Raw genomic sequence first — 24,116 nt, forward strand, 5'->3', positions numbered from 1 at the left:
ACACTGCAACGCAGCAAAGCTGCAGGGAGAGGGATTTTATGTCGAAGCAGCAAAGGCACAAAGAAACATCTGCACATCATTTCATGGCTTCTAACTGGCACTTTAGAGCTTGGCTAAACCAACAGCTCAGTTATGAGTCTGGCACTTCTAAAACTGGCATTCAGCACAGATGCTTAGTGGAAAAATGATTTTCCAGTCAGCTAGTGCTGATGCTGGATTCCCTCAATGGGGTTATTGCTGTATTCCCATCAATGGGCACATTGCTGTATCTTCTCCTGAAATTAAGAGCCATTTTCAGCCCTGAATCTGAGACTCAGCCCCAGCACAAGCTGCACACTCTGTGCAATGAGATGTCCTTCCCACAGCTGCAGATTTCAGAAGCCAAAATCAGTTCTAAAGAAGTGTCAGGGACTAATGTTCTCCACTGTTGAAACCACACATAAAGATGACGTGTTCCCCTGCAGCCCTGCAATGTGCCCTCCTCATATCCTAACAGGTGGGAGCTCACTGATTCCTTACCTGTGCATCCATCAGGAGGTGCCTCATCAGCATCATGGCACTTTTCAGAGATTCCTTCTCGCTGGGCAAAAAGGCTTCTTCCTCCTCATCCAGGGTTTTTGACTTGTTGACAATAAAATGGGAGATCTGGTCGTTCAAGGAATGCAGCGACTCAACGGCTGTGGAGACAGAGAGGGAGAGCAAAACAGGAGTGAGACCATGCTGGAGGGAGCTGACATAGTTTTCTCAGTTTGAGATGAGAAAGTGTAGCTGGAATTTGGTCCCCATTGCCTCCCTTGGCCTCTCTCCTGACAGGACCAGCCAAGGCTTCGTAAAGACCAGTGGGTGAGGCCCTGAGCACCCTGGGCTAGTGGGAAGTGTCCCTGCTCATGGCAGGGGGGTGTTGGAATGAGGTGGTCTTTAAGGTCCCTTCCAACCCAAACCATTCTAGGATTCTATGGTGATGTTTCTAAGCTCAAGTAACAGGTGATGGCCAGAGTAAAAATAAGAAAATTATTTTTAAGAGTCAATCTCTCTACTTTCAGCCCATAGAGCTGCTCCTTCTGATGTGCAGGAACCCAGAACTTCAGATTACATGAAAGGTAGAAGCTGGAAAAATTGGCTTTTTATTAGCTAGGGTAGGAGTGAGCAAGACCAACAACTAAAATATTGCTCATTTTCTTCCTTCCCGATTATCAGTATTTGAATTACTGTTAATCTTTTAAATTCCCCTTCATATGGTCAAACCCCAGGTACTATATGTGAGATTCTGCTCCCAGTCATGCACATCAGAAATCACCACATCCACGGCTCATAGAAACCCCCCTGCAACATCATACACTTCATGAAGCTGCAATTTATATATGAACCCATGGCCAAATTTATTTCTGCCCAGTGAAGGGCTTTGGATTTCTACAGATTTGAGAAAAAACCTTCCCTGCAATTTGCTTTTCAACCCTCACAAGTTTGGAGGTTTCATTTTTACTGTCGGATCATTAAATAAATGAGGCTCAAATAATTCTTGATCATATTTTCTCTCTGCTGGTGGCTCAGGCAGTGGAACCCTTTGATAATCTCGTGGCTCAGAGTAACACATCACTGTCACACACTGAACATCCTGCAAATCCTGGCTTGCTCAGGCTGTTTATGAATAAGGCAATGTGTTATTTAGGAGTCTCTGACAAAGTGATTTTAAGAACACAAGGCAATTGCAATCTACTCGACCTAGTTCTGTCTAAAGAAGATCTTAGAACAAAATTTGAAGTAGTAAAGATTAGCCTGAAACTGCTTGTTGAGGAACAAATCTTCCCAGACAAAAGAGCCATAACAAATCACAGGTATGTCTCCAAAATTCAGGAGGGAGAGAGCATAATCCTCCTTACTGAGAGGGTTTATCTTTTATTTAAAACAATAAAATAAAATCTGTGCCTTACAATGTCTTGGTGAGGGTCTGGGAGGGGACTGGGGGGATTCCCCACATGCAGGGTGTTCATGTACCTCCTCACTGATAGAAAAGGTGTTGGAGGCTCACCCTGATGGATGGGTCCCTTTTCAACCACACCATAAATCATACAATGAATCCTGGAATGGTTTGGGCTGGAAGGGACCTTAAAGCTCCCCCCATTCCACCCCCTGCCATGGTCAGGGACATCTTTCACTAGCCCAGGTTGCTCCAAGCCCTGTCCAACCAGGCCTTGGACAATTCCAGGGATGGGGCAGCCACAGCTTCTCTGGGCAACCTGTGCCAGTGGCATAAGAATTTGACTGATGGGTGGGACTCCTGTACATCACAGTGTTGTATATCACAAGCCAGGCCACCCTCCTGCTTGTGAGCCAAACATCTGCTCATGGGTCACTGCACGTGAAGCTGAGGGTGTCCCAGGGTGATGCTCTGCAGAGGACATGGATTTTTGGGGGATGGAAACTATGTGCAGCTGAGCTTCTCCAAGTAACCATTAAAAAATCATTTTGTATGATTTTGTATGATCATATGCCCTCCCACCAACCAACATTCCTGAGCCCCAGGAAGCTGCAGGTTTTCCATGCAGGAGAGCAGCAGGTACCTGGCTGCACGCAGGCAGCAGTGGGTTTGATTTTCTTATCATCCTGGACTGAACCAGCATCTCTGTCAGACACATCAGCCCTGAAAGCCACCTTCCCAGCACTAATGCACAAGTATTGATTCATCCCACCCTCTCTGACCAACAAAGAATTGAGGACAGATCATTCTTTTTATACTCTGAAATTTTGGCTGGAGCCCTAAGCCCACATCTGCTTCCAGTAATACAAATGTATAGCAGAGTTCTCCTCCTCGAGCTGATGGCCACCTTCCAGATTTACACTGACTGGTACATGGAGCCTTTCTCCCAGGCTTTCTGATTTTAAAGTCATTCAAAACAAACTAAATTACATTATCCTAAGTTATTCCAAACTCCTTATCTGAGACAAGAGCTCTACATTCTCCAATATTTCCTCCCTTACTCTTTGGAGTTGCTCTCACTCTCTGCTCTGTTGGAGCAACATGTGGCCCATGAAGCTCAGGGGGGGGCAAATGCTTCTCTCATTTTTCATTCTCTAGGTTTACAGAGATGCCAGGGAAATTAGAAGAAATATTTCCCAGTGAGAATGTGGGAAAAGCAGATCAGTATTGACTTGAGCTGATTTTTATAGGGATCTGCCACGGGGCTGTGTTTATACTCTGTTTAGCAAAACAAATCTTTTCCCATGAACACAATGGAAACCGTATTGGAAAATAAAATCCTCTGAGTCTTCCTCATGAAAGTAAAAGAAGCATTTCCAAACCTCCAGCCTACACAACAAAGTGAAAACAAAGAAAGCTGAAAGACCAAACCATTCCTGATGTTGGTTTCTGGAAGTCCTGTGTCAGTCTGCAAAACTGCTTCCAAAGCAGAAGAAATTTTATAATTCTCATTTAGATCAAGAGAAATTTCCTGCCTTTTGCCCTCTAAAAATCTAAGGGAGAAGGATAATGAGGCAAACCCTCCATCCCTCACAACGTTACAGCTCAAACATTTCTGCCGAGCAGCACTTTCACTAACCCAGACAAATAGATAAGATTCCTTTTTAAAGAAAAAAAAATGATGGAACTCAGTTATAAACGCAGGTCTGTTCAGTGGAGATTAAAAGATACTTCTTGATCCCCTGAAAAAAAAAAAAAAAAAAAAAACAGAAAAAATAAAAAATGAGGATGACACTTTTCCCTCCTTGTATCATCCCTCTTGGCTCGAGGTTGGTAACACATCACTGACTCTGCAAGCAAGACAACCAGCTAAATAAAAATTACAACTATCAAAGTCCTGTCAGCACCCCAGCATCTCCCATTCCAATTTCACCATTTCCTCACTGCAAGGAACAATTTCAAGGGGTGAAGGAACCATAACAACCCTCTGATAGTGCTCTGACATCACCTTCGAGAGGAGAGCAAATAATCTCTCTGGGAGGCGGCGGCTCTCCCTGCTGCTCTCCGAGATGATGTGCTGGGCTGGCGTGGTCAGGTGAGGAGCATTTGCCACCACCAGGAGAGAGAATGGGTCAACAAAGTTGTTTTTTTTGCAGGGCAGAATCACCAGAGCCTGAAGGACGTGCAGGGGAGAAAGGAAATTGCTTTTCGTCGGAGACGAGGGAAAAATTATACTCGCGCCAAAAACTCATTCAAGGAAGGGGCTGAAGCAATAAAGTTGTTCCAGGAGACCCCATTTTATACACTCCAGATACTGCCCAGATGAGCACAAAATAAAATAAAGCATAGATAATATATCCTGAGATCTACTGACAAAAGCCAGCAGAGTCTAAAATTAAGTCTCACCAGCAGGAGTGACTAAATGAAAGAGGATGGACATGATATAATTTTATCAAGGGAGGCTGCACAAGGATTCCTGGGCTCATCTCCTGACTCTGCTGCATAGAAATAGAGAGGACATTTAAGTGGGACTTCTCTGTGAGCAGTCAGCACTCACCACATCTGCTCCCACAGAGAGTAAAGTCAAAAAACTGTGCTGTGGGCACAGACCCTTTGAAAACCCATCCCAAAGGATGGCAGGGAACCTGGCTGGCTAAGGAGGCTCTCAGAGGGTCTGCAGAGACAGTGATGTGTGTGGGCAAATGGTGCAATTCATTATGGCTTCATGTGACCAAGGAGCTTCTCAAATAACATCTACTGGGGCTGGTTTTGCAGTGAGGAAAAATGAACTACTCCAAGCACTTCAGGCCTCCCCTGTACGAGCTCTCCTCGTGTTCTCTGCACTGCCCCACCAGAGACAGGCACAGGGTTTGGGAACGTGGGGCTCCTGAAACACCAAAAGGCCTTTCAGCATCTCCCACGTTATGGAATCATAAAATGGTTTGGATTGGAAGAGATCTTAAAGATCATCCAGTCCCACCCCCTGCCATGGGCAGGGACACCTTCCACCAGCCCAGGTTGCTCCAAGCCCTGTCCAACCTGGCCTTGGACACTTCCAGGGCTGAGGCAGCCACAGCTTCCCTGGGCACCCTGTGCCAGGGCCTCACCATCCTCACAGGGGAGAATTCCTTCCCTACATCCCATCTATCCCTGCCCTCTGGCAGTAGGAAGCAATTCCCCGTGTCCTGTCACTCCAGGCCCTTGTCCAAAGTCCCTCTCCAGCATACTGAGAGCTAAATCATAAATAAAACACAGTCTTATTTTTATTATTGGTGTTGTGTGATGGGTCTCTTGCTCAGTCCAAAAAAAGAGGACATGCAATGCACACAACAGTTTATTTTTGCCTGATTGATGATTCTGGTTAGGAAGCCTTTCCCACTGTAGCATTTGCTAGTTGCATTTAGACACATAAATTAATTTATTCACTTAGCAATCAGAGAAATCTCCCTTTGTAAAAGCCAGGCTCATAGAATCATAGAATCATTGAGGTTGGAAAAGACCTTCAAGATCATCAAGTCCAAACTTGAACCAAATATCACTGTGTCCACTGAACCACATCACAAAGTACCACTTCTACTCGTATTTTGAACACTTCCAGGGATGGTGAGTGCACAACTTCCCTGGGGAACCCTTTCCAATGTTGAACCATTCTCCCAGTGAAGAAATTTTTCCTAATATCCAACCTGTTCCCCTCTCTCGTGGGGTTTAACTCCTCTCACTTCCAACCAGCTGAGCAGCTGATCTGCAAAGCTCACGGACATCTGGATCCCGAGGCAGAAGCTCTGAGCAAACTGAGCTGATTTTCCTTTTCCCAGCCTGTCCTGCAACTTTGCAGCTGGAAAACCCACCTTGGAACCATCTGCCCCATCCACGTGTTTGTGTCAGTCGCTGTCGACACGACCCAACTTTCCACTCCCCTGCAGGAACACTGGGAAGGTCTCCATCTGAACTGCTCCAGGAATATTTCCTCCTGTTATTGCTAAGAAGAGACCTACAGCCTTTTCTTTCCTTCGTGGTCTTTAACTCGATTCAAAGGAGGCATTCAATGAGCCCCCTCGCAGGAATAATTTACCACACCATTAAGTGAAGAAAAAAAATATGTGGTGTCTGCATTAGGGGCTCAATCACCTTTCAAGAAACACTGTGAAGAACTCATTACAGTAATTACTAATGAGCTGGCCTCTCTGGGCTCTAAATGCTTTGTGTATAACTGGCAAAGAGCTGCCTTCAGAGCTTCCCAAATGCAAAAGGAAGCCACCAGACCAATAAATGGCACCAGAGTTCCAGAGGAAAACATGCTCAGCAGTAAAGCCAGTCATTTTTTCAGCCATTAGGTCTTCTTTACAAATCTGACCTTTTTGGATAAGTAAATGCCATTGAGAAGTGGAGATCCTTTTAATAATCAGAGTTTTTCACTGACATCTCTTTTATGGTGCAGAAGCTTCTTTCGAAGCTGGATTTTAAATCATTTCAATTAAAATGTCAAGTTTATACTGTCCTTAAAAACGCGGGTATGTTTTGAATCCAGCAACACAGAAATAAATTCTTTCATTTTTCTCCACACTCCTGTTCAATTTAAAAGCTCATATTTGAGCAGGAAAAGGATGGGAGTTTCAGACCCATCTACAAGGACAGATGTCCATATTCTCCTTGGAGAAACCACCTGTTGCTCAAAAACTCCAGTTTATGTATCCAAGATATGCCTGAACTGAGAAGGAAAGAGGAGCTGTTGTATTTTGCTTTGTCTTTCTGAGCCTTTTTTCATCAGCCCTTTGGAAAGGACTTTTCTTCTTTGCCTCAGTTCCTTCAGCTCTAAATCACAGCTAATGCCTCACAGTAGTGAGATGAACTTTACTACAATTTGGCCAAAATTTTAAAAATCAAAAGGCTCATTGTTTACTTTCACTAAAATACTGTCAGGGATCATTTAATAAAAAAAAATATTGTTCTCTTTGGGTAAAATCTCACTAGAGCTACAAGAATGTCATTGAGTGACAAGAATGTCATTGACTGTCAAGAAATGATCCCATCCCTGAAAACTTGCCTATTCACCCCAGTTGTATTAGATTAATAAATAATAAAATAAAAAAAAATTAAAACCCCACTTAACCTAAAAGAAAAACCCCAAATTAATATAAATTCCTCTGTTATGTTTATGATTGTGATGGGGACATGGATTTGGAGCAGAGAATAAAGAGCTGCAATGGGGTCCTGCTACTTCCAGCAGTGCTTTGAGCCCAAAAGAGCCCACGACTCCTGCAGCAAACTGGACTCCAACCTTCATGGCTGGGCTATTGCTGTTTACAGAAATATCTGAGATGCTTAATTCCCTAGAGAGCTGCAAACTGCCAGGCCAGGAACAATGTCAAACTTGGAGAAAGACGGCAGGCACGGCGCCAAAGCAGCAAATCCAACTCCTGCAAGACAAAGCCCACTGAGTCCTGCCAAGAACCAAGGAAGCCTTTCCAGAGATGGTCACAGTCCGGTGACACCCGGCTCTGCAGCTGCTGCTCTCTCCTTTCTGTTGGGTAATCATTTATTTGTTGCCTCTTTAGCTGATTGTGCAACTCTTATAGTCCACAAACAATAGCTACTTTGTTTAGACAAAAAAAGGAAGGGAACAAGAGGAATTCCGTGTGCCAGCACATCCTCAGCTGCTGTGAGCTGCCTCCAGAGCAGTGATGCCCGTCTGTGCTTGAATTTAGGGTCCTGGATGGGGTATACAGGAGGACTGGTTCCTGCTTCACCCAAAATTGCCTCCAGGATCTTGGATGGGTCACTTAAACCCTGAACACTTTGGCTTCCCATCTGTAAACACACATTTTGCACCCCATGGAAACACTATAAACCACAAAGGTGAGATGCCACCACTGCTGAGGGACTTGTTTGGCTTTTTCCTGCTGCTCAGCTATGAATTAGGAGCTGTTCTGGTTTGACAAACAGCTCCTGGCGCAAACAGGATGTTCTGTCTCCTCGGTGCCAAAGGTGGAACAAAACTCTTCCTGAAGGGGATTTCACAAATCACAGGCTTTTCTGGGCTTTGAATGAACTCAAGGTGTTACAAGACAACTGGGCTTGGTTTGATTCCCACCAAACATCTGGAAGAGACTGAAGCTCTATGTGTTGTTGAGAGTGTTGAGAGACCAATTAACAGTGTCTTGCTAATCTGCTGGGGTTGCAATAATGAGAGAGGGTCACCAGAAGCCCTGAAAGAGGCTTAAAAAACAAGATGCAAAAATCAACCAGCTAGGTTTGTTCACATCAGCTCTTGAGGTCTTTGTTTCACCCAAGAGATGACACTTCTTTTAACGGGAAATAGTAGAAACTTAAAAAAAAAATAAAACCAAAACCAACCAACCAACAAACAAACCAAAGCCAAAACACTGAACAGATTTGTCACATAACAAAAATGCCAGTGATTATGAGACTTGCAATAAAGTCATGAAAACCTGGCAACCTGCAAATCTTTCTCTGCATGTGCCTTTATTTTTTGTCTGTGGATAAAAGAAGGGATGTAGAGTATTGTTGAAGCAAGTATTTAAATTTCCTTGGGAGCTGCCTCTGCTGCTCAAAGCCTTAGATGTGACACTAACAAAACACTGGGCTTAGCAATTCTGTCTTAAAAAAAAACAAACACCCAAACCTATATTGGCAGAGCATTAGAAAGAGCTGAAATTCAAGCAGTGCAAACACAGGTTGATAAAGCTCAGCTGAGGATGGAGGATCAGAGGGTCAAGTTTTATCAAGCACTTGCACAAACCCAGCTGTCTCTGGGAGCCTGGGAGGGGGATTTGGTTCCTGCAGCAGATAAAGGTGATGCTGAGGACCACACCAGATGCTCCATCTGCACTGACACTGCCACAGGAGCCCCCACGTGCTCAGCTCCTCAGGGATAATTGTTGTACTCCTGCATTTCCCTCTCATCCCTGACCCATTGATCCACCATGTGCAGAAACAGCGTTAATTCCTTCTGAAGACTGAGAAATCCAGACCTCTTTTATTAATTTAAACTATCCAACTCAACACCTATGGATGTACAATGCCCTGGATATTTTGGATTATTTGTAATTTATGCAATTTCATCATTCCTGCCCAATTTTGACTTGTACCAATATCCCCAACCCTATTTCTGCAGAATAAAAACAACTATCTAGAAAATAAAGTTAAAATGAGACTATATTCAGCATTTAATAACCCTGCCATGATTATATCTTTGGAGCAAAAGCTTCACATCCAAGACACTTCTTCATTTATTTTTGTTGGCACAGAACTGAATAAACTCCTTCTAAAACAAAGCAGATTTTTCAGACCAGTATTTAAACTTGCTATTTCTGTAAACTACATCTATAAAATGCAAGAAAATATATTTTTTTCTAAAGAATATTATCCTGTGATCAACTCTGTCTGTATCTACAGCTTCAGACTTAATGTTCCCTCTAAGTAAGAACAGGTAATCCAAGCAGCAGGTTTAGAAGTTGTGCCAGGGGAGGTTTAGATTAGATAATAGGAAAAATTTCTTCACATAAAGGGGGGTCAGGCACTGGAACAGGCTGCCCAGGGAAGCAGTGGAATCATCACCCCTGGAAATATTCATAAAACACGTGGATGTGGCACCTGGGAAAGTGCCCACACAGGAAATGTGTCAAACTCCTCTGGGTTCCTTTTATTTCACTGGAGAAAAAAAACACAAGTTTTGAAAGGGAAGTCAACTGGAAGGTTTCATTTAGAAAACAAGCAAGTCCTGATGATGTTTAAGCACATCCTCCTCCGTTTTTCAGGATGGCATTTTAACAGAACTCCGTGGGCACTTCCCATTTCTTTTCTGTTGTTTTCATGCTACCTGAGCACAATCACTTGTCAAAATTGCGACTTTTCCAGCAAAAAAAAAAAAAAAGAAAAAGAAAAAGAAGAGCATTCAATCTTAATTACAGAGTATTCAAATGTTTGTCTCAGTTGGAATCTTTATTTTTTTATTTATTAGGTTTTCTAGATGCTCCTGTTAAGGTGCTTTTTTGCATCCAGTGGGATGTGCAGTAGGGAGGCAGCACCTCCTCAATTTTTTTTTCAGGTAGTAAAGTCTCATGTGACACTTAACTGCATTTTTCTTGGTGACCAGAGGGAAAATAATTTGTTTCTAAATTTCTCTCCCTGCAGAAGACAATGTCTTCTTTGATTTGATTTTCCTAGGATTTGTGATTCAGCTTTGAACCTTGACTTCATGACCAACCGATTTTCTATTTAAATTACTCACTCTGCATTTGTAAACGTTGCTGGTGGCATTTATTTCAGCAATTTGAAAGCAGTGAAAAACCCAAATATCCCTGTAGACAGGGATAACATATATTGCATTAACCTCCTTTCCTCACTTTCATCTGCAGCCTTTGCAGCTGGAGTGTTTGGCAAAGCAGTGAAATTAAACTTTAATAAAGGACAAGAGGAGTTACTGTCCCCAGTATGGGACTGGGGAAGCAGCATTTTGCAGGCAGAACTTGGAAAAACTGGGATTTTTCCAACATGCATGACCCTGAGCCAAGCCCAAGAAAGGAGTTCAGCCTGAAGCCACGAGATCACTGTAGTGCCCCAGCAAGGCAGGTGAGACTACAACACAAGAGAGCAGGAGATCCTAAAATGTCTCCCTCTTCTCCATAACATGCAGCACTAGGTAAATAGAAAAGGTTTTGATTAAAATGTTCAAACGCCCCTGAAGTGACTCAGAGACCTGTTTTGTTTCCAAACACACCCACAGCTCCTGGTGCAACGGAGGCATTTTGGCATCTAAGTTGGTTTTGAGGATGGAGCCTGAATATTCCTGAAGGTGCAGGTCAAGGAGGGCAGCAATCCTGAGTGTCCAGCCCTTGAGAGGTGGGAGAGGCCTCAAAATGAGACACATTGACCTGCTGTCACATCACCCTGCCCTGACCATGCTGACAAACCCCCGAGGTTGATCAGCACATCCTCGGGTCTCACTCCTCAGATGCTGAGCAGCTTGAGCTCCAAGTGCCTTTCCCTTGGTGACAGTGAGAATGACTGAGAGTTTCTGAGAGCCTTTCATCTTCCCAAGGCTCCTGAACAAGTGTAAACAACAACATTAACATTAAAAGTTGATTCTGCCTGTTAATAACCCAACCCATGGCTCTGCTCCCCGGCAGCTGCCCAAGGGAACAACCATTCTCTGCAGTGCAAGCACTTGATGGATGAAGGGAAAGCATTTCATTTTGGCACTTGATTGACAGAAAGTGTCCCTGTTAATTATGGCCAAAGAGAGGAAAATGATACAGCTCCATCAACTAATTTTGGTGGCAGATTGAGGGTGTTCTTAGAAGATGCAGAGGGTGAGCTGAGACCAGACAGTGCAAGAGGTTTAGTTACTCTATTTCTTATAAAGTCAGGGTGAGATCAGCACCAAACCTGCTCAATTTCAATACCAATGCAAAATATTGTGGTGTATAAATGAGAAACAACCTCCTGAATAACTCCAGCTGCAGAGAGGCCACATCTGCTCTCACCAGAGTCACTTCAAGGTCTTTGGTGGACTTGATCCTTATCAATGCCAACATATCAGAATGAGGTGTCTCCTCTCTGAATTGCCTTTTCTCAATGTCTCACAATGATTTCAGGCTCAGGGAAGGTCAACTTGACCTGGGTTGAGTCAGCAATGGCTGAGTGAAGCACTGGGCTCCAGACACCCATGGACAGGAGGAACACTGGGAAATGTGAGCATAGGAAAGACCTTTCTAAGTAGAAAGGTTTCTAAGTAGTCTTTCTAAGGGACTTTCTACTTAGAAAGATCTTTCTTAGTAGAAAGGTAATCTTTAGAAACCTCATCTTCATCTCCAGCTTCCAGCATTTTCCTTCCACCCAGGAAGTCAGAGGAACTACATTGATTGCCCAGTGTCAAACCCAGAGCAGGCACTGGATAAATGAGGCCTCATCAAGCTTATAAAGGACTCAGTGCAGGGTTCCTTGGCTCTCCCAGACAAATCTCAGACCAACAGATGTCAGTGGCTCCGGGAAAGTCCCTGGTTTCATCCCTATGGATTTCTGCAGCCCATTAAAAAGAAAAGGACCCCAAACCTGCCACCCTGCCGAGGCATCGTTCCCTCGCCTGAACATTGCTCTCTGCTCTTCATCCCAGGTTTGCCATGGCAACGAGAAACCTGCACGTTACCAGTGTAAAACAGATGGGTTATGCTTTTAAATTGTCCCTCTGTCTCTTGCCAGGTGACAGGATCTGCCTCCAAGCTCCAAGACGTGCAGCACCAGACCAGAAATCTGCTCACTGCCACAAACCGCCACAGCACCACTGAGTCCCAGACAGCAAACACATAATTGTCTGCAGGCAAGTGCAAAAAGGGTTCATGACTTCAGAAACCAAGGGCTGAGGTGGGTAGAAAATAAGGGAAAATTGGCTTCCCACTTCATTTTGTCGGGGGCTGAGCCAGGCAAGCTGTGAGAGGAGCACACCCTGCTCTGGACAAGCCAAGAGGCTGAAACACGAGCGTTTCCATCAGGGAGGAACTCGGCAAACTGCAAAGGGACATTACAGAGCCGAGCCAGGGTTTCTTAGCAACAGCATCGAATACAGGGCCATTAACTCCAAATTCCTCCCCCAGTAAATCCTGAGCTACGAAAACCTTCAGACGCTTATTGATGGCTGGAGTTAAAACGTGTTTTGTTCAGCCTGATACAGGGGGAAATCAAAGGTAGCCAGTGAAAAGCAAAGACTATAAAGGACTGCATTTTGGGAGGTTTCTCTGGACATCCCAGGGGTGCTGGACCTGCAGCTTGGCTCCTAATTAGGTTATGGAGAGCTGCCGTGGCAGGTCTCTACAACAGCCTCAGCTGGAGCAACTGCTCCTGCAATTCTGCAAGAGAATCAGCTTGGCCAAGAGGGCAACTGAAAAACAGCTCATAAAACACACACAGAGAAAAAAAAAAACCAACACAGAGAGAGAATCACAGGGCGAGCAGTGATTCACATAGCACTGCAGTTCGATTTTCCCTTGCTGAGTGCTTCATATCTGTGGGGCTCAGTCAACTTATTTCGTTGGTGCTACTCCTGATTTACTGGTGGTACAGCAGACAAACAACAGCAAGCCCAGATGAGGTGACCAGGAGGCTCCTCCTCTTCCCTTTTAACCACCCTTCGCAGTGTTTCTATTCTGACTGTGGCTGACAGCAGCTGTGACTTTATCTCACCCCTAAGCAACTCTTTATTTTCTCAGAGCCCATCTCTTGGAAACGTGCAACAGCTTAAACATCTCTGCTTTGGTTTTGGAAAGCTGAGTCTTAACTTGCAGCTGAGCTCAGCCTGAAAACACCCCCCTGAGAATCAAAGTGTGTGTTTTAACCACGTTGCAAAGACAACTTTGAGACACTCTCAGGGAAGGGGGAGACACTGCTTGGATCATCCCAGGGTTGGAATGTGTGGAGCTGGCAATGCTGTGCTCATACAGGGAACACAATCCCACACGGGGCATCTCTGTGCAGTATTTTAAACATCACATTTCCACAGCCTGGTCAGAATACACATATTCTTCATGTTTCTGATGAAAAGGGCCCTTTTGCTGATGGTCACTAAGTTATCATCAGAGGTTATGAAGCTAATGTGAGAAAAAGGCAAGGTAAGTACATTTGTAGGCTCTATCAGTGCACTGGAAAGTTCCCTCCCTTTAAAAGCTCACCTCATTATGGGTTGTCTGCTTGCATAAATTTTTAGCACTCAACCCTTGTTCTTCCTCCAATACAAATGGAAAAACTGTCCCAGTTGTAGTTCTCAGCCTGAGCTACACTTCTTTTGGATATTGCTTTTACACTGAGGCAAAGACACCTTACAAATTTATATCTGTTGTGATTTCCATTCATTTCTCTGTATTAATAGCTTTAGAACTAAGCAGCTTAAAATTACACTTCAAACTACTTCCACTGGTATTCTGACAAGAAAAAAAGGCTAGATTTAAATCTACAGAATAACACACAGCAGAGAAGTAGCCGTGGTCAAGAAGTAATTTACTGGCACAATCTCTGGCACCATCTGCCCCAAGCATATTTAGGTGCCAATTACAGTGCACTGGATTCACCTAAATACATTTTTCAGCTCAAATCAAATCCTTCCAATCCCTCTGTGATTTGCATGAGGAGTCAAAATGATAAACTCTTTAATAAAGCCAGCAGATAGCACGGGAAGAACAAGAAGATACAGGCTTCTGTAATGAAAAGAACATGAGGTTTATCATGTTTTTGCTATTAAACACTGATGAGATTAGGTTAATGAAAAGCAAAAACAACCTCCCTCCCCCCCAAAATTGCTCCTCTGCCTTAAACATTTGCTGTGAGAGTATCACACACCTTCTCATGGGTTTGCCTCTTCATGTGACATGCACAGCACTGCCACCACCACCACCAAAAGTAACATTTCAGGTATAAGATCTCCACATTTAGGTGTAAGACCTCCATTATTCAGCTTTTTCCGCAGCCTCCTCATGTCACTCTTTCTAATGGCTCTTATTTATATTTTAAAAATAGATAATTATAATTTAAGTATAAATAAATCTAAAGGAGAACTGCACACCTAAGGCTTTTTTTTTTTGCCACACCTTAAAACCCCAAATCACTCCCTGTCCTGGGAAGAGGCTTCATTAGTATTTCCCCACCAAGATGAAGGAAGTGTGTGAGGTTTAAGTTTTCCCTGGAAAAGAAGACGATCTCAAGCTGTTAATATCATTATGTTCCTCTTCATTAACATCTCTGGAAGCTGACAAATATGTTTTTAATGACTTTTTTTCCCCCCCTTAATGCCTTTTAAAGTGTTTTTCCCTTACTGCAGTGCTAACAAGGTGTAAAAGTCCTGTCCTGGAACTCTACACGGCACCACTGCTCATGCTCTGCTGCTGCTTTAATGGGAATATTTTCTCACAAATGCAAATTAAACAAAGCATTTAGTGGCACTCAGACTCAACACGTTCACACATTAAAACTTTCCCCAACCTATCCAGTCAGGATTTAATTTTCCATGTGTTTTAAATAAAAAGGTAGAGGAGAGTTTTGGTGATGATGTAAGAACATTGCTCGGACCCAGGTAGAATTTTTCACTGTCAGCTGGTAAAGGCTTTTATATCTATATATTTGTGTGTGTTATATATATATATATATATAATATATTTTATATATATATATATATATATAAAACCCAGCTGTGCTGGCTGCAGAGCTATTGGCCACGTGCAGCAGCATTCAAATTGAAGCAACTCTACTTAATATTTCTTCTGCATTTGGTTGCGAAAGAATCGATTCCATAAATGTGCTTGGAAGGTATCCGCCAAACACCGCGATTTCCTCCGTTGTTCTCTTGCAAATCAATGATCTCGGAACTGAAATAAATCTTTTTGTACGTTTTGGACAGTTCTGTAATTTAGAGGCAGGCTCCAGCAGGGGAGCCTTGGCGTGGGTGCAGCAGTTTGGGGAAGATGGATGTTAGCACAGCGTCAAACCCGATCAGGAACGACACGCTGCTCTTATTTGATTCTGCTCATCAAAATTATTTATCTCCAATTGTTGCTTTTTGCAAAATGCTGCAAGGTGGGAGCGTTTGTCAGCACTATCAGTGAGGGAAAGCGTGATCACGTGCAACTTCTCCACCTCCAGACCATTCAAGCCAGTGCTTATTTTAATTCTTTGTAAGTACAGCATTTGAAAGCACATTTAAAGTGTTTTGCTGAAGTGGGTTCTGGATGGTGATAAATGAATCATTACGAGGACAAATTACCCAAACTGGGTCATAATCGACCACACTGAGCAAACTCCACAAGTGGAGTGGGGAAGCTGCAGTGACTCACCCAGAGATAACAGGGAAGAGACTGATTAGTGCAAATGAACACAAAGGGCAAAAGTGAAGCTATTCAGAATATAATTTGAAGAGTTCACAGCTCTCCCTGACCTCTCACGGTGGTTGGAGGAAAACCAGGAAAAGCAAAGATTAGTGATCCCCATTTTACCAAGTCTGTGTGTGCTTAGCATGGAATGGGCAGTGCAACTGGGGCACAGCAGGACATGGGGAGTGCACCAGGAACCACCACGCAGCTCTTTACACCTTTGGGAAAAGGGTTCAGGTAGGTTGGAACCATTTGTAACACCACTACTGATTACAATAAAAACAAACACTTAGCACATGAGCTCCGGGGGTTTATTCCCTGTCCTGTGCACCTTTAAGGTACCAAGCACATGGGAAACAAAAGGTAAGAGTAACAAAACAGCAATGAAGATGCTCCTTATGCCAGTTATTTCCTGAATTATCATAGGAAAAAGGGAAGAACGTTCAAATGAGGTTATTAATTAAGAAAATGACAAAACCCTTTATAAAACCTGCAGTACTGCTGCTCCCCTTAATGCACGTGGGTCTGGCCATCCCTAGATGTGTGATACAGAGACACTGCTCTGCTCCTGCACTGCAATCTCCCTGCCTGTTGGCAAAGCTTAATTTTGGCCATTTTTCAGCAAAGGAAAACTACAAAAGCATCCACTCCCTCCCTGCCCAGTTCCCTGGCCAAGGTAATCCTTCTTCACTGGGGAAGGGAAACAAAGAGGAAAAGCACCACCCTGCCCACACACCTCAGCTCAGACCCGTGGGTTTGGCATCTGCCAGGGGGGTGAGGGGCTTCTTCTGGCTCCACACACAGCCCAGATGTGCCAAACCCCACTGTGGCTCTCCCCGAGGGACAGCAAGGTCTGGGAGAGCCCCGAGCACGAGAGGGAGGAGGATGTTGTCACAACAACCTCACGAAATAAAGCAGAGCAGCAGCTCCAGACACAAGCCCTTTCATCCCACCCTTCCCCAACCACATGGAGAGATGACACAGTTTCAGACAGAGCAATTAATTACTCCTCTGACCAGCTCCTTTTAATTGCTTTCTGTTGATAAGGACCAAACAATAAGATTTTTCCTTTCTTGAGGAAGCCTCCAGCCTTTCTCCTTTGGTTCCTCCTACACTTTGCTTCTACTCTAACAGAGGTATCTGATATTTTTTTATTTGATGGGGTAAAATAATAAACATGAGATGAAAAAGAAGGGCAGCCTTTTGGCTGGAAATCTGAGAACGTGGCTTCCTTCTGCTTCCAACTTCATCTTCTGAAGTTGCCTCAAATGAGTTAAAAAGGCAGGAGGAGTCATGAATTCATAAAAAGCACTACAGTGGGCTTATCCAAAATCAGGCTCCTTTTATACTCAGTATAACCAATTTCTGATATTTTCATAGTAGATACCTAAATTCTGACATGGCTTTAATTAATTGTGGGACTTCCAAGTGGTATTGAAATGGGAAAACAAAATAGGTGAAATATTCTCCTCCTGGTTAAACTGGTGTAAACCCAGATATTATTTCTCAAATAGTGGGTCACGATTTTCCAGGATGCTTAGAAGGGTTGCAGGGTGTGGGATTTTATAACTTCAGGCAAATACAGGTCAAACTAACTCCTAGGTCAAACAAGCTCAAATAGCCTAAAATTGCCTTGTCAGTAATCCATTTTTAGCTATAATAAATTAAAGAAAATTGGGAGTATTTTCATGTTAAACAAAGGGCTGCCAGCCTGGAAGGGGGAAAAAAAAAAAGAAAGAAATTCAGTTCTGAATTAACATAATAAATGAGCACAGGTGGAGCTGAGCATCAGTTCTGGAGGGACACTGGAAGGCAGGATATAATTCTACATCTGGAAAGAAGTCGAGAGGACCTTTTCAGACTGAAGACCAGCAAACTCTCAGCAGTAACAGGGCAGAATGTGCTGCTGCTTTCCAAATATGAGGGCACGATTTCTGCTAAAATTCAGCCAGGGAAAAGGGTGGTGTGGAGGGGTTTGTTAGATGATCCCCAGCTCCAGGGGAATTTGGAACTCTGGACAGGTATTAAGACAAACCTGCTTCGCTCCCAAATATATCACCCTGTGTCTAACATTTAGAGGTCACTGATCTATCCAGAGGAATATTAAATCAGTGCTTGCACACTGCCCCCACCCCTGTTCTCCTGAACCACAAACCCAATCACTGGTGCCTGGGATCACTTCCCCAATCTTCACAATCCCTCTGGAGTTAACAGGAGTAAATCACCCCACGTTTAAGCACATAAGCTGTCCCCAGCACAAAGGAAAGGAGCTCAGAGGCACGTGTTTCTCCTTTAAATGATTTCTGCAGCACTTGGTGCCTGTGGAGATATTTATGGCTGAGCCTGTGGCAGATTGAAGTTGCTCCCGAGGTCAGAGCCTGCCAGGTTCCCTTTCTGCAGAGGATGCTCTGGCCCTTGGATTGGGAACAGTCCCCTCCATCTCCCTGCCACTCACAAGGAATTCATTTACTGGAAGGAAAGAAGTGCTGGCACTCACAGAAATGTCACTTCTTTCTAGGTTGTTGGGGTTTGGGGGTTGGGTGGGTTTTTTCCCCTTCTCTTTGATTTATCACCTTGTAAGCACTTGACCCCTCAGAAACAAATGAAACAAAGCTGTCACATCCTGGAGAATACTCCAGGAATGGAGGTGACACCAGAGCTCAGAGGGAATGGGGGAGAGCAGGAATTCACAGAGATGAGCATCTTCTCCAAGAAACCATCAGCTTCATAAAAATTTAGGGATGGAGTGACAGAAAAAAGCAAGGGCAGGTCCCCCCACCCAGAACTGCCCAGCAGCTCCTGTGGGGGATCATCCCCCCTATTCAGGATGGGTTCAGCTGAAACTCCTCTGGGAATCACCCCAGAATTCAGAGGAATCAGCATGGACTGCTCCAACTGCCCCTTCCCCTGTATCCTGATCTCATGGTGTGTGCACTAAACATCATAGTAAAGAGGAATAAAATGAAATTTAGGGATTTTTTTCATTGCTACTCTGCACATTCTTGTCTTATTTTTTTGGGAAACTTGTGAATCTGACTCTGTGTGTGTGTCTTTAACACCAAGGAAGGGTGTTTTCCTTGACTGCATTGCTTGACTAGAGGGTTTTTTTAGTTCCCAAGTCCATTGTTCTGCTGATATTTTCTCGCCAAACTTAGTGAGTTTGCTCTGAGCTTCACCCCAAGTCATGCTTTCTGGTAATTTTTCTCACCAGCCTTTCTGCTAGCAGCGTCCTCCAGTCTCCCAATAAATCACATTTATTAAAAAGAAGGGAGAAAAGAACCCACTTTAAGTTCCTAAACACCTCCTTTAAAGAGTGAGAGCAAGCAGAGGCCCAGAACTTTGTTTCTTTTACTTTTACAAACAACATACCAAAGGCCTGACACCTTTTTATAGCATCAGTGTGACCTCCCAGACTTCCCTCAAGGAGTGACTTCATCCCTGAGCAATGCTGGGGCTGTGGAGACACCAGCACGAGGGTTCAGCAGTGCATTAAAATGCAATATTCCACGGGCTGTGATTTATGGGCTGTCACTTGGAGCAGAGCATCCTGCATCTTAATTGGCTGCCCCTTTCCAGCTACTTGGTTTGGTTGGGAGATGAGAAATTTTTCACCCCCCATAAATTTTCATGATAAGACGGATCTCTGAAAGGCAAAGGAGGTAAAAGATGTAAAAATGAAGCAGACAGAGCTGCATCTCTGAACAGTCTCCCTGTGCAGTGCATGAGAATGTATCATAGGAAATAATTATGCATTCTTCTTTGCTTAATTTACAAGTTTCAGGGATTTCCCTGATGGGATCAGCTCTTTAAGTCCACAGAAAAAAACCCCAAAATGCACCTTTGCAGCAGCCCCAGGGAGCTCAGTGTCAGCAGAAGACCTCCAAAAGCTTCAGAGTCACAGAGATTATCAGCTAATTACAAAAATCCACAACAGACCCACTGAAAAATTAAAAAAGAACTTCAGCTTTTGATTTGTCTCATGCCTGACAGGCAACATGTCACTTTGGGGTATAAGATCCTTAAAAACTCTTAAATCAGACAGAAATACTGTGTGTGTTAGCAGTGTCCTCCTTGAGGAAACTTTAATCTTCCTCAGCCACATGGATTTTCAGTTAAAAACTATAGATTTGAAATTACAAACACTGTCTAGATCAAAGAAATGCTTGTCCAACACGAGCAGAAAGGAGTTCATTGTACAGATGATGGTTCCACCAGTCAATTATGGAGCTGTTAATTACAGACCTGTACTCAAAACCCATTTCTGCCCCATCTCGTGGATAAATTATGCAGGTTGTGTTTTCCATGACCTTTCAACCCCCCTCCTTCCCAAGACATTTTGTTGCCTTCAGAATTTTTCTATATCTGCACAATTCCAGCCTGGTATCACAAATTCAGCTGGGGTGGGACCAGTCTCACACCACTGAGCCTCCCCTGGCTGAGGCAGTCTGCTTTTGGGGCAAAACACCAGAAAACAGGGGGTTTGCTGGGGTGGGTTGGACAATCAGCCCATCACTGACACCTGTCCCACCACCACAGACCTTCCACTCATTTTTGAGCCTCCCAGAGCCCACGCTGAGCTGAGGAAGGTGTTTAAATGCCTGTCCTTCAGCATCGATTCCTCCAGAGCTGTATTTCTCTGCCTTGTCCAATGACTCTACACAACCCAAACACTTCTTTTGTATTGATTTAAGTCTCTCTGTTAGACTATTTGATTTTTTTGTTTGGTTGCTTAATCCTTACAATATTGATATTTTTCAGGCTGGAGGCCAAATAAAACCTTTGGAGACATATGAAGTACATATTAAGAGTCTCATCACCCAATAAATTAAGGGCACAAATTACAGACCCAAATCTGATGAGCATGTCATTACAGATCACACATTTTGGCACCATGGTGCTTTACAAAAGAGACTTACATTCATTTATTCTTGCGTGGAATTTAAAATTCCAATCAGCAGAACCACAGAGGGGGATTATGTTACCTTGGACTTGAATTCAATTGTATTTTTAATTCTATTAAAACTCCAAGCTTGCACAATAAAATGATTGTATGTATTTGATTAGGATCTTAATGACATGTTTCCCTATTACTGTAGCTGTTTAAAACTTGAATAAGCTTTCTATCCCTTGGAAAATTCTGGGAAGCAAGATGGTATTTATGGTATTGAGCAGAAGTTTAAATACACAAAGCACTAAAGGGTATAGAGCAATCCTGACACAAAGACAACATTTTCTCAGAGTCCTACTGCAAAAAAACCCCAAAGAATTAACTGATACAAACCAAAACCACACACTTGACCTCTGAGATTTGCAGTGGTCAGTTTAATTAGACCATTAAAAATTAAATGTTAATATCAGTTTGAGTAAGATCTCTGTGTTTGGGAAAGAGTAGGGAGAGGTGACAGGTCTGTAATGCCACAGTTTGTGGCAATAAACAGCTTTTGACCTGGCAGACTGATCCTTAAGTAAGGCTCTAAGGCTGCTCCTACTTCCACACTATTATTAGCCTGGGAGAGTGTCTTGGGGCTCCTTAACTGGCAGTCACTGACCCAACAGAATTCTGCTCTTAGCACAGAGAGAAGTCAATGCACATGAACTTCCCCTGCAAACTTAATTGGAAACAAGGGAGAAATGAACTTGTTTCTTTCACTATTTTGTGCTACAACTTCCAAAGTGCCAAGAAAAAAGGTTAGGGGGGTGGGTGGGGTGTCTGCAACCTGAGATATCAGGGAGGAAATAATTAATAATTAATAGAAGTAAATGCTCTGAGTTCTGGTACGTGGCATCAAGGTGAACACACGTGGCTGTAGAGGGTTTATTCTCTCTTATGTCCTTAAAATCCAAAACTTCAGGCAAATCTGAGAGCTTACAAAAGCTGAGGAAGCAAGCCCATCATTATTCCAAGTTTTTTTCTCATTGGAAAAAGCCAGCAATGATGCAGGTAATGCCCAGCTCATTAATGTTGTGTCTTGGGTGCTCAAAGGATCTCTTGCAGCCAGAGAGCATGTTCAGAAAACATTTAGCTTACACATAATCAATTTAAGATAAATATTGAGTAGTGATTACTGAAACTCGAGGTGTGGAGTGGTCAGATAAACATCCAGAGCTCAGTCCCTAATTCCAGCAGATATTTCTAGCTACATTTCTTCCAGAAAATGTAGCCCAAAAGTTAAGTCTTCTTTGTGGAAATGTTGTGTTCACAACTCTGTCACCTCTGAGGGCTCCTGTTCTTCTCTGACCTTCTCAGGTGAGCCCTAAATTCCTTTTTTTCCGTTCTAGTTTCAGAGACAGAGAAAGAAAATTTAAATAAATGAACCTCAGGTTTTCAAAGCTTACCAAAGGTTCAGGGTCACTCCCTGGTCTGTGTAGGTACATCAGTCATCGAGCTTTAATAACTCAGATTCTGTGCTGGGCAGTATTTAAAGTCAGAGAAACCCCACAGACATAAATCCTCATCAAGTCAACTGTCCCATTTTCTTTCTGCCACACACAGTTTTGCCCAAAGGTTTTGTTCACAAAACAGCCTCAGCAAAGAAAATCCCTTCCTCCACCCCTCTGTTTCTCTGCTGTATCTCCACACTCTAAATTTTTAATTTATTCTATCAAACAGGGCAACAGAAATGTAAGGAAAGAGGTCCAAGGGCAGGCAATTCACAGAGCCAAGATCAAGTCTTTAGTATCCCAACTCAAAAATGAGCTTAAAAACAGCAAACCCCAACCAGAGGCACTTTATAACCAACACCACAGTGATTAGGAATAATGCAATAAACTGGCCCCAAAAATCACCCATCTCCCTCAGACCCAAGGACAGCCAGGACCTGAACAACAGAACAACCTGGAGCACTCACACCAATTTTAAGAGGATTAAGCAAAGCTCTCTCTTCCAGAGGCTTCAACAGAAACTTCCCCAGGTTGGAGGGATACACTGTGAAAAGCAATTTAAATTCTTCCCTGGCATTTATAAGTAATAAAAGCAGCACTGGGCAGTTTCCAAAACCAATTGTGAGGTTTTGCAAGAATATTTCTGGGATATGTAAGACTGGCACCCTCCTTTATAATTTATTTCCAAGCAAGGCTCTGCTCCTCTAGCTCCCAGCCCATGGTTTTTATAACCAGGTCCTGGGGTAGTGTGAAAAAAAAATTAAATAAAAATCCAAAACAAACAACTACAACAAATATTTTAAAGTATTAGGGCAAAAAGGCCAAGCTGGACAGGGCTTGAAGAAACCTGGTCTAGTGGGGGGTGTCCCTGTCCATGGCAGGGGGTTGGAACTGGATGATCTTTAGGTTCCCTTCCAACCCAACCCATTCTACGATTTGATGATTCTGAAACTTTTAATTCAAATCCATCCACAACTCCTCACACAGAGCACAGCCAGAAACTACTCCCTCCCCCTGAACTAACAGCAAGAGATTGATCCCTAACACAGAACATTTTTGCTTCCAGTGCATTTTTAATGCAGCCATCACTACAAACCTGGGCACCCTGATTACTGACAATACACTCCCATGATGGGAGAATTTTCCATTAACACCCCCCCCAGCTCTCACAGAGGTAATGAGAGCACCAGGATGGACTTAATCTCTTACCACCCAGATGTCTGATGGCTTTAACTGGCTTTAATTACAGTTTAATTACAGTTACAGTGAGCAATAGTTGAGATGCTCTGTGGCTGGCAGATGTATTTGTTCAGCTATTACTATTAGAATTTAAATCTGTTTCATTTCACAGATTGCTGTGATGTTAGAAAGAATTAAGTATCCAATTAATAGCACCCATTAATAGGTGGATAACAGGGGTGGCTCCACTTACAGCTACAAAACCAGTAGTACAGGATAAAGAACATAGAAGTCTTACAGATGACCAAGGTGAAACTCTGCCATGTGTTTCCCTGGTTCCTGCCTGCACTTTTGTGGTTGTTTTTGAGAACATGGCTCTCTTTTGCTGTCTAAAATAGAGGAGATATTTCCTCTTTCAGAGTATTTCTATTACAAGGAAAAACCAAGGATGCAGGAGCTGCAAAATGGAATCTGGATGTGAGAGAGAAGCAGGGATTTGCTCACCAGCACACAGGGGGTTATGAGAGATGGAGGGTCAGCAAGAGGAAAACAAGGGCCGGGTCCTGCACTTTGGCCACAAAAACCCCCAGCAGCCCCCCAGGCTGGGACAGAGGGGCTGAAGAGCAGCCAGGCAGGAAGGGAGCTGGGAGTGGGGATGGACAGGGAGCTGAACAGGAGCCAGAGTGTGCCCAGGTGGCCAAGAAGGCCAATGGATCCTGGGCTGGCTCAGGAACAGGGTGGCCAACAGGGCCAGGGAGGTGATTCTG

The 24,116-nt window shown here is 43.6% G+C and overlaps 1 protein-coding gene across 1 annotated transcript in view; it reads right to left on the reverse strand.

Moving 5' to 3' along the window:
- Positions 1-248: 248 nt before the first annotated feature.
- Positions 249-24,116, reverse strand: part of LOC108640854 (putative uncharacterized protein C1orf196) — a 46,865-nt gene continuing 22,997 nt past the window's right edge. The window contains exons 2-3 of the mRNA XM_018079327.3: positions 520-677; positions 249-275 (exon numbers count right to left, since the gene is read on the reverse strand). Coding sequence (XP_017934816.1) covers positions 249-275; positions 520-677 — 185 coding nt within the window. The remainder of the gene's footprint in view (positions 276-519; positions 678-24,116) is intronic.

Source organism: Manacus vitellinus, unplaced genomic scaffold (genome assembly GCF_001715985.3).
Source record: "Manacus vitellinus isolate BGI_N305 unplaced genomic scaffold, ASM171598v3 scaffold_46_pilon, whole genome shotgun sequence".
NCBI lineage: Eukaryota > Metazoa > Chordata > Aves > Passeriformes > Pipridae > Manacus > Manacus vitellinus.